Genomic DNA, 11,580 nt, shown 5'->3' with positions numbered 1-11,580 from the left:
GAGTATAATGAGTACTGGCACATGTCCATAAACAAATCACCTTAATGATACATGAACATTCTCTTAAATATAATGATAGACATTGTTTCCAAAAAACATGTATTGAAGGCCTCCCCTGGTGGCGCAGCGGTTGAGCGCTGGGCTGCTAAGCTGCCCGCAGCATCTGCAGCGCCAGTTCAATCCCTGGCCACCAGCGAGGTTCCCACATGGCGCAACAGACCTCTCCTGCTGTGCCCACTGCTCCCCTCAGCAGTGTATTTCATCATTCTGCCTGTTCCATTCCTTGCTCTGGCTCTGGTGAATTCTATCACCCTCCTGCGCTTCTGAATGTACCAGTGCTTGTATAAATAAATAAAAATAAATTTAAAAAAAAAAAAAACATGTACTGAACAAAGTATCTTGGCCAAGTTATTGCATTTCATGTCCTGGAGGAAAATGGGTAGATATTTAGTTATTGATTGAGGAATAGTGTCTCCAAATTAATGTTTTCTTCTTCATTATATATTGGGTGACTACATATTTTCCATAGTCTCTAACTGATTTCTAACAATTATGATTTTTTAATTATTTCACTATAAAAATATGAAGATTATGTTTTATCAAAGCTAGTTGGAACATTTTGAAATTGAGGCCATCCAGTTAGCTCTAAGTGTTTAAGGTAAATTTAGGAAAACATGTATTATATATTATAAAGATAGATATTTAGAATAAGAAGCTTGTGAAAGTCCTTGTAAAATTTTATTTGAATAAATCAATCAAATATGTTGATGAATATAATCAAAAATATATTAAGTCTCTCCATAAAACTGATGGGAACTGTTTAGAGAAAGAATAATTTTAAAGATCTTTCCAATCTCTTTACTTCTTTAGATTATACAGTTCCACTTTACTACAAAATATCTGAATTTACTTTTGCCTTAATTACTAAAGGTTGAGAGGAACAGGGTGAATTTCCACTAAGGATTAGTGAGGGAATAGATATGGAATTTTTAAAGATAACTTCACTTTGGCATATATGATAATAAAGTTTTCTAAGCTTTACTGTACTATTTTACATATACTGATAGTAAAGTCTAGTTTTTCAGACCAGAGACTATAGGATGTTCATCCATGGATCCCCCATTCATTTGATCCCAAATCCCACCACTTCATCCTTCATTCAACCAGATCTGTCTGCTGACCTTCATTTCAGTTTACGGTAGGTGCGGGCTGAGGGGTTCTATACTGCAGATGATTTTTTGTCATTATGTGCCAGAGTGGTATGAACACAGCAAATGTCTCAAAACAAGGTGTTGGAGAGTTATAAACCGTTTATCTATACCTATAATAAGTATTTTGCATATTCATTTCACTAAATCAAGTATCTATATTTTAATATTATTAAATGAATTAATTTGGAAACTAAGTTTCATTATTTGACTTATGACTTTTCTCATGTGTCACATTCAGAATGAAAAGTGTGTGAAAGTCAGTAGAAAAATACCAACATTTTACATTCATCACAAATTGATGCTCAAAGCAATCTAATAAATGTGTGCTTTCTACTATCTCATATCAGTTTAGATGTTACATTAGGTTAATTTTGGAATAAGAAGGAAAGAAAATGATAAGAAAGAAGGACATCCTTGTGGTCTTTCCAGCAACAGCATGCTGCTGAGATACCATCAGTATGATCAGGTCATGATTCAAATTTTGATTCAAGCATTAACAATACATTTCCATTGTGTAATGCACTGTTATGCACCTGTATATGCTGAATATAACACATTAACAGACTCAACTTAAAGATTCACTTCATAGCCACATAAATTATGAATTACATAAGAATTTTCTACATTCCTCCAGTGAGTTTTTTATTTTATAGCATCAATCAAAGCACAAATCAAACTATGAAGATGCATAGTTTGCTGTTTTCTCTCCTTAGAGGAGAAAAATTTTGAACCATGTCAGAATTCTGGAAGTAACTAGTCCGTATATTAAAGATTTAATTGATAACAGGTGTATCTTCATTCTGACTCACAGTATTTCTCCAAATTTTTCCATATTTAATTCAGTTTATGTATAAACTGGATAAACTACAGGCCAGTATATTAATTTTGAGTTCCATTAATTAATATGTCTCCAGATTTATTATAACATCAAAGATTCTGTAATTGCCTGAGATTTCCATTTTCTAGAAACTTTAAATAAAAAATTAACTCTATGTGAAACAGCAATAATTAGACCTCTTTAATCAATGTAAGAATTGTCATATCCTGGGTAGTCCATTAATATTTCTTAGTAAAACTCTTGCTAAAAGTCAAAAATGTTTATTAACTAAAAAATAAAGATAGAGAGCAGGAAAAAAATTGATCTTGAGATGTCAGAAATTGGTGCATGATCTGACTTGGTATAATTATCTATTAACTGTGAGTATAATGCTTTTGGAACTCTCTCCAGAATTACAAATTAGGAACAAAAGAATGGTATGCCAGAACAACCAAACATCAGGAACTGACTTCATCTCTTGGACCTGTTTCATGTCACCCAGGCTCCCTGGATCCTCTTTGGAATCACCATGCTGGTGTTTCTAGTGGCCCTGTTTGGCAACAGCATAATAATCATTCTTATATGGGCAGATCCTTTTCTCCACAGCCCAATGTATTTTCTGCTTAGCCAACTATCACTCATGGACCTTTTCTACATCTCCACATTTGTCCCCAAAATGGCCCTGGACTTTCTATCTGGGGACCACCACATCTCCTTCATTGGGTGTGGCTTTCAACTCTTCCTTTTCATGACTCTAGTGGCAGCTGAGTGCCTGCTGTTGGCCTTCATGGCTTATGACCGCTATGTGGCCATCTGCCACCCACTTCGCTACCCCATTCTCATGCGCCCAATGGTCTGTGTGCTCTTTGTACTTGTATCCTGGATGGGTGCCCTGCTCAATGCCTTGATCCATGTCATTTATACTCTTACTCTTCCTTACTGTGCCTCCAGGGAAATCCATCATTTCTTCTGTGAGATCCCAGCTCTATTAAAACTTGTTTGTGCTAACACATCCCAGTATGAAAACGGACTTTTTGTCAGTGGTATAATTTTTCTCATACCTCCTATCTCAGCTATTCTGGGCTCCTATGGAAGCACTGTCCACTGTATTGGGCATCAAATCAAGTCTGGGACTCAGAAAAACTTTGGCTACTTGTTCTTCTCACATGACTGTGGTGTTCCTATTCTATGGGGCTGCGATCATCAAGTATCTTCTGCCGAAGTCTTACCACTTCCCTGAACTGGACGAAGTAGTCTCTGTCTTTTACACCATCCTAACACCCATGCTCAACCCACTCATCTACAGTCTGCGAAACAAGGATGTCACTAGAGCCCTCAGGAGAGTTCTTAGAAAATGAGAAAGGTAAAGTTCTCCCAATGAATACAAAGCAATAAAAATGTTAACTTTGAAATGTGAATTAATTCATTTATATACATATATATTCCTATATATTCAACTAGAAAAGCAATATTTTGTAAAATGAGGCAGAAAAAGTAATACCACACCTAAAGATAAAATATAATATGGTAATTTTAATCATTTGTATACTTATACTCAAAGTTAACACAAGAGGGGATCTCATTTAATCATGTGATATATAAATTGCATCTTTTGTTTTTTATAATTATCACATTTACTTAATTTTAATTGCATGCATCTCTAAAGAAGATAAACATTATCTCCTTAAATAGTTATCTCTTTTAAAGAGATATAAAAATTAATAAGGTATACTTTTTTCTTTATTATTGAGGTGACATTGTTTTATAATAGTGTACATTATTAATATTTAGGGGGTGTGCTCACACCTCGTATATTTCACCAAAGCTCACCTACGAGCTAAGCACCCTTATTCCTTTACCATAACCATTGGGCCACATATGCCTCCTTTCCCATTCCCAACTTTCCCTCTAGTAGCCTCAATTCTGCAATCATATTTCTAGGATTTGTTTGCTTTTGATTTTTTCAGTTCCTTTGTTTTGTTTCTCTATAGTCCCACACATGAGTGAGACCCTCTAGTATTTGTCTTTTACCATTGGACTTATTACACTTAGCATAATCATTCCCAGTTCCATCCATATTTTATAAATGACAAGATTTCATCTATTTTTATAGCTGAACAGTATTTCCTTGTGTTTATGTCCCACATCGTCTGAATTCATTCATCTGTTGTGGAGCCCTTACGTTTTTTCCATAACTTAGCTATTATAATAGTATTGCAATGAACATTGACATACATCTATCCCTTGAATTACTGTTTTTGCATTTGCGGCATAAATATCAAGGAATTGAATTGCTCAATCACATGGTATGCCTAGTTTTAATATTTTAGGAATCTCTATATCGTTTTCCATACATACCCACCAAAAGTGTACAGGGTTATATTTTCTCCACATGCTCACTATCATCCTTTTTTTTTTATATATGTCTCATTCTCATGGGAGTGAGAATGTATCTCATTATGGTTTTAATTTGCATTTCTGTAATAAGTGATGATTTGATTCTTTTTTTCTTTTACGGAGTTGTTGCGCTCTTAGTGGATCTTAGATATAATTTCTTGTCAGGTGTATGATGTGCAAATATTTTCTCCCATTTGGTAGGATGTCTTATTTACATTAATAAAAGTTACATTCACAATGCAGAAGTTTTCTATCTTGATCTAGTCTAATTTGCTTATTTTTGTTCTTAAATTACTTGCCATGGAATAGAGTCCTTAAATACATCCCTGAAGCCAACATCTTAGAGTGTTTTTGCTTGATTTGATGGTTTTCCAGTCTTACATACAAATTTTTAATCCATTTTGAGATATGTTTTGTGTATGCAATAAGTTTCTAATTTCATTTTTTTGCATGAGTTTGTCCAGTTTTCCCAGTACCATTTGTGGAAGAAACTGCTTTTTTTTGGCTCCTTTGTTATAGATCAATTACCCAGATAGTGTGAGTTTATTTCTAGATTTTTCAATGATATTCCATTGATTTATCTTTTAAAAGACACAGCCATACTGTTTTTGATTACTACTATAGTTTTGTAGTATAGTTTGAAGACCAGAAGCATGATACCTCCATCCCTCTTCTTTTTGGTCAAGTTTGCGTTAGTCAGCATCTTTGTTAGGTCTATAAAAATTTCAGTAATGTTCGCTCAATTGCTTTGAAGAAATTCCATTGAAGTTATGATAGTGATTACATTGAATCTATATTTTGCTTTGGTAAGGTGATCATTTGGAAAGTGTTAATTTTTCCAATATATGAGCATGGAATATCTTTCCTCTTCCTTGTGTCTTCTTCAATTTCTTTTAGCAATGCCTCTTAGTGTTCAATGAACATGTCCTTTCACCACCTTTGTTAGGTTTAATCCCATGTATTTAATACTTTCTGAAGCTACAGCATATATTAGTTTTTCTTAATTTCTTTCTCTCTTCTAATTCATTATTTGTATGGAGGTACATAACAGACTTTTGATTTTGTAGTATGCCACTTCATTATACTGATACATTGTTTCTGATTGTTTTTTGTGTGTCTGTTTTGGTAGAGGAATCTTTAGGGTTCTCTATATTATCATGTCCTCTGCAAAAAATGATAATTTTCTTCTTCTTTCCCAACTTGGATTCTTTTAATATCTTTCTCTTGCCTAACTGCTCTCACTAGGACTTTCAATACAATACTGAATAGCAGTGGAGAGAGTGGACATCCTTATCTTGTACCAGATATTAGTGGGAAAGAGTTCAGTTTTTCAACATTGAGAATGATGTAGATTTGTCATTTATGACTTATGTTACATTTATCCTCAGTTTTTAAGTGATTTTCATGTAGATATTGATTTATATCAAATGCTTTTGTGACATCCATTGATTAGATATTATGATCTTTTACCTTTCCTTTATTTCTGTTTTTGATGTGACTGACAGTGATTGATCGTTGGATGTTGAACCATCCTTATATCCTTAGAGTAAATATTACTTGCTTATGGTGTATGATTCTTTTAATGTATTGTTGTAATTGGTTCACTAAGGTCTTGTTGAGGACTTTGCATCTATATTCATTTGGGAAAGTGGTCTGTAGATTTCTTTTTTTGTGGTGTCTCTCTGGTTTTGGTATCATAGTAATTTTGGCCTCATAAACAGTTTGGAAATAATCCCTCTTTCTCAATTTTTTGGAAGATTTTGAAAAGGTTGTTATTAGGTCATCTTTAAAGGTTTGGTAGAACTCACTGTGAAACTGACTAGTTCTGGATTTTTGCTTGGGAGGTTTAGGGGAGATTTTTGATTACTATTTCAGATTCCTTGCTTATTTTGGTCTGTTCAGGTTTTCTATTTTCTCCAGATTCAGTCTCAGATGGTTGTATATTTCTAGTAATTTGTTTATTTCTTCTAGATTATTCAATTTACTAACAAGCAAACCTACATTATAACCTCTTATGACCCACTGAATTTCTGAGATGTTTGTTGAAACATCTCCTTGTTCATTTCTGATTCTATTTATTTCAGTTTTATGAGGTTTTTGTAAGCATAGTTAGAGGTTTGTCAACTCTATTTTTTCAAAGAAACAGCTTTGGTTTTACTAATCTTTTGAATTGATTTTTTATGTTTATTTTTGCCCTATTTTTATTTGTTTACTTCCTTCTACTGGCTTTTAGCTATGTTTGTTTTTATATTTCTAGCTTCTTAGGTAAAGGCAAAGATTATGTATTGGAGCCCTTTATTGTTTCTTGATTTTCATCTGTCTTGCTATATATGTACAGCCATCTTATCCTGTTTTGCTGTGTCCCATAATTCTGGAAGGTTGTGTCCTCATTTTCATTTCTCACTAAGTATTTTTTTTAATTTTTTCTTTGAATCTCATTACCTAACAGTCATTGATTGGTGTACTGTCTGATCTTCACAAATTGGAGTGTTTTTTCTGCTTTATTGTGGATTATTTCTAGTTTGATACCATTGTGATCAGAGATGATACTTGATTTTATTTCAAGCTTCTTGATTTTGGTGAAACTTGTTTAGTCACCCAATATTTGATCAATTCCTAGAAAATAATCCCACATGCATTGGGAAGAATATATGCTTACACTTTTGGGGGTTCAGTTTACTATTAATGTCTATGAAGACTATGTGGTTTAATTATTTGTTTAAGGTTATTCTTATTTTCTGTGTGGGTGATCTGTCCATTGGTAAAAGTAGGATGTTGAACTACTCAAACACCTATGTAATGTTTTCCTCCCTCTATCTATTTATAGATTTGGTAATAATTGCCTTACATATTTTGATGCTCCTTCATTTTGGTGAATATTTATTTTAGTAACATCTGTGTTTATGGGGGAAAAAAATTGAATAACATTGTATATATCATGCAGATCATTTCATACCAAGAAAATTAAGTGCAAAAATATAAATACTATACAATTATAATTTTTAGACATACCCCACTTCATTTAAGCATTAACTTATCTTGACTAACAAATGTGTGTCACATTTCATACCCATATCAAAAAAAGGGTTCTTTCACATATGAGTTATTGCATCCCCAAAATAATTTCATCATGAATACAAATAGCTTGTTCAAGCAGTTTTTGATTTTGTTTATGAAACTACTAATTACTTAATGAGTTTATTCCAATGAGTGAATCCACCTGTATTTAGCTGGTTATTATTCAATTTTCCCCTTGACTTCACCCTTCTTTGAAATTATTTCTAACTTTAGATATGGTCATATTCCAAATTTTCCTCTTCAACAACACCAAAAAAGTCCTACTGTATCATTTATTCACTGATTGTACCACACTCAAATCATTTCATCATTTTGTATTTATGAATATTTTCAAGATGTGATATATAATTAATTTGTACTAACTATACTGAAAAAATAGTATTTCTCAGTTCTCTGTTTACAAGTATAAAGGATAAGGAATTTTTTTTAGTTAGATTTAATTAGAGGCCAATTGTGGTTTAGATTTCCAATACCCTAATAACTAGTGATGTTGAGCATTTTTCATATGCCTGTTGGCCACATCCCTTTCTTCTTTGGAGAACTGCCCTTTAGTTCTTTTGCCCATTTTTTGAATGGGTTGTTTGCTTTGTTTTGTACAGTTAAGTTCTTTGTAAATCTTTGATATCAGCCCCTTATCTGTTGTATGGTGTGCAGATATTTTTCCCATTCAGAATGCTGTATCTTTGTTTTGATTATTGTCTCTTTTGTTGTACAGATTTTTTTTTTTTGTAAAAGATTTATTTACTTATTTATACAAGTACTGGGTACAGTTGGAAGCGCAGAGGGCGAGAGAATTCACCAGAGCCAGAGCGGGGAACAGAACAGGCAGACTGACAAAATAAACTGCTGAGGGGAGCACGGGCATGGCAGGAGAGGTCTGCGCACCACGTGGGACCCTCACCGGAGGCCAGGGATAGAACTGGTGCTGCAGAGGCTGCGGCAGCTTCGCAGCCCAGAACTCAACTGCTGCGCCACCAAGGGAGGCCCTGTTGTGCAGATTTTTGATTTGATAGAGTCCCAGCTGTTTACCTTCACCTTTGTTTACCTGCTGCAGAAGAATCCTCAAAGGCATAAACCTGCTAGGCTTATGTTATGGAATGCTTTGCCCATGTTTTCTTCATTGCACTTTATGTTGTCAGGTCTTACATTCAAGTCATTTATCAATTTTATTTTTAATTTTTTATTATAAATTTTATTTTTATATTCCCCATACATTTGCAACCCCCTTATTTTGACCCCAATCCCTCCCCTCCATGCCCCCACTACCCACAGAGTGTCTCTGGTTCATAGTTGTTTGTTGATTTTGATTTTTACTTTCTTATAGTTATTCTTTTCCTGTCCCTTATTTAAGTTTCTAGATTCCTGCTATGATTGAGACCATCCGGTATTTTTCTTTTTCTTTCTGGCTTATTTCACTGAGCATGATCCCTTCCAGTGGCATCCATGTTGCTGAAAATTGCATGTGTTTATCTTTTTTGAATGCTGAGTAATATTCCATGGTGTATATATGCACCACATCTTCTTGATCCAGTCATCTATTTTTGGGCATTTGGATTGTTTCCAAAGCTTAGCTATTGTAAACAGAGCTGCTATAAACATAGGGGGTGCAGGTGCTCTTGGAATTGATGTTTCTGTGTCCTTTGGGTAAACACCTAGGAGTGGAATTGCTGGATCATATGGAAGCTCTATGTTTAGTAGGTCCAGAAATCTCCACACAGCTCTCCATAGTGGTTGGACCAGTTTGCACTCCCACCAACAGTGCAAGAGAGTTCCTTTTTCTCCACAACCTCGCCAACATTTGTTGTTGCTAGTTTTTTAATATGTGCCATTCTCACTGGTGTAAGATGGTATCTCATGGTAGTTTTGATTTGCATTTCCCTGATTACAAGTGATGAACATTTTTTCATATGCCTGATAGCCATTTGCATTTCCTCTTCAGAGAAGTTTCTTTTTAGCTCTTCTGCCCATTTTTTGACTGGATTATTTCTTTGTTGTTGAGTCTCATCAGCTCTTTGCAGATTTTTGTGATCAGTCCTTTATCATTAGTGTTGTGTGCAAAATGTTCTCCCAGTTGGGGGGGTTCTCTTTGTTTTTTATGTGTCTTTTGCTGTGCAGAAGCTCTTTAATTTGATGTAGTCCAACCTGTTGATCTTTGCCTTCACTATCACTGCTTTGGATGATGGTCTGTATCTTTTGATGTGCATATCACATAGTGTTTCGCCTATATTTTCCTTCTATGTATTTATGGTTTCAGTCTTATGTCTACTTCTTTAATCCACTTTGAGTTGGATTTTGTGTATGGTGTGAGGTAGTAGTCAAAGCTTCATTCTTTTTCATGTAGCGACCCAGTTTTCTCAGCACCATCTATTGAACAAACTTTCTTTGCTCCAATGCATATTCTTTTCTCTTTCGTCAAAGATTAGTTGACCATATCTGTGGTTTATTTCTGGATTTTCTATTCGATTCCATTGGTTGGTGTGTCTGTTCTTGTTCCAATACCATGCAGTTTTGATGATTATGGCTTTGTAGTAGAGTTTGAAGTCTGGGAGTGTGATGCCTCCATTCCCTTCTCTTTTTTTTTTTTTTTTTTCAGAATAGCTTTGGCTATTCGGAGTTTGTGATTCCATATGAATTTCATCAATAATTGTTCTATTTCTTTGAAGAATGACATTGAAATTTTTATTGGAGTAGCATTGAATCTGTATATTGCTTTTGGAAGGATGGCCATTTTAATAATGTTTATCCTTCCAATCCATGAGCAGGGGATGTCTTTCCATTTCTTTGTGTCTTTTCTTCGATTCTTTTTACAGTGTTTTATAGATTTCTGTGTAGGTCCTTTACCTCTTTTGTTAGATTTATTCCCAGTATTTGATTTTTTTTGTTTTCGATAATAAAAGGGATGGTTTTTTTGATTGCTTCTTCTTCAGATTTATTGTTTGTGTATAGGAAGGTACTGACTTTTGCGTGTTGATTTGTTATCCTGCCACTTTACTGAACTGATTGATGAGATGAATTAGTTTTCTGTGGAGTTTTTGGGTTCTCTATGTATATTATCATATCATCTGCAAATATTATCATATCATCTGCAATAGTGATATTTTGACTTCTTCTTTTCCTATTTGGATTCCTTGTATGTCTTTCTCTTGTCTTATTGCTCTGGCTAGGACTTCCAGTATTATATTGAAAAGCAGTGGTGAGAGTTGACATCCTTGTCTTGTCCCAGATCTTAAGGGAATGCTTTCAGCTTTTGCCATTGAGAATGATACTGGCTGTTGGCTTTCATATATGGCCTTTATGATGTTGAGGTATGTTCCTTGTATCCCAAGAATTTAAGGGCTTTTTATCATAAATGGGTGTTGCACTTTGTAGAAGCTTTCTCAGCATCTATTGATATTATCATATGGTTTTTATGTTTCTTTTTGTGATGTGTTGGATAACATTGATTGATTTTCGGATGTTGACCATCCTTGTGTCCCTGGAATGAATCCTACTTGGTCGTGGTGAATTATCTTATGGATACATTGTTGGATTCTGATAGCTAAAATTTTATTGAGGATTTTTGCATCAGTGTTCATTGGGAGATTGGCCTGTAGTTTTCTTTTTTTGTGTTGTCCTGTTCGTTTTTGGTATTGGTGTAATGGTGGTTCATAAAACGTGTTTGGTATTATCCTTCCTTCTCAATTTTTGGAAGAGTTTGTGAAGGATAGGCACTAATTCGTCTCTGAATGTTTGGTAGAATTCATTTGTAAATCCATTAGGTCTGGGCTTTTGTTTTGGGGGAGGTTTTTGATTACCATTCAATTTCGCTGCTTGTAATTGGTCTGTTTAGGTGTTCTATTTCTTCTTTATCTAGCTTTGGGTGATTGTAGAGTTGTAGGAATTTGTCCATCTCTCTAGATTGTTGAACTTGTTTCCATACAACTGTTCATAGTAGTTACTGATCATTCTTTTGATTTCTGCTGTGTCCGTTTGTGATTTCTCTCTTTCGTTATGATCCTGTTTGTTTGTGCTTTCTCCCTTTTTTCCTTTGTGAGCCTGCTAGGGGTTTGTCTATTTTATTGATTTTTTCAAAGAACC

At 34.4% G+C, this 11,580-nt stretch overlaps 1 protein-coding gene across 1 annotated transcript; it reads left to right on the top strand.

The window, feature by feature from the left end:
* Positions 1–2,530: 2,530 nt before the first annotated feature.
* LOC119253930 (olfactory receptor 2T27-like) lies at positions 2,531–3,386 on the top strand (the record flags this gene model as incomplete). The annotated part of the gene is given in 2 exon segments (XM_037521161.1): positions 2,531–3,120; positions 3,122–3,386. Coding segments are annotated over 2 exon segments (855 nt in total), but the record flags the coding sequence as incomplete, so codon positions are not given.
* Positions 3,387–11,580: the final 8,194 nt, after the last annotated feature.

This window comes from Talpa occidentalis, unplaced genomic scaffold, assembly GCF_014898055.3.
Source record: "Talpa occidentalis isolate TD23 unplaced genomic scaffold, MPIMG_talOcc4v2.1 talOcc4.2401, whole genome shotgun sequence".
NCBI classification, from domain to species: domain Eukaryota; kingdom Metazoa; phylum Chordata; class Mammalia; order Eulipotyphla; family Talpidae; genus Talpa; species Talpa occidentalis.
The sequence above is the reverse complement of the archived record's forward strand: the minus strand, read 5'-3'. Positions and strand labels throughout refer to the sequence as shown.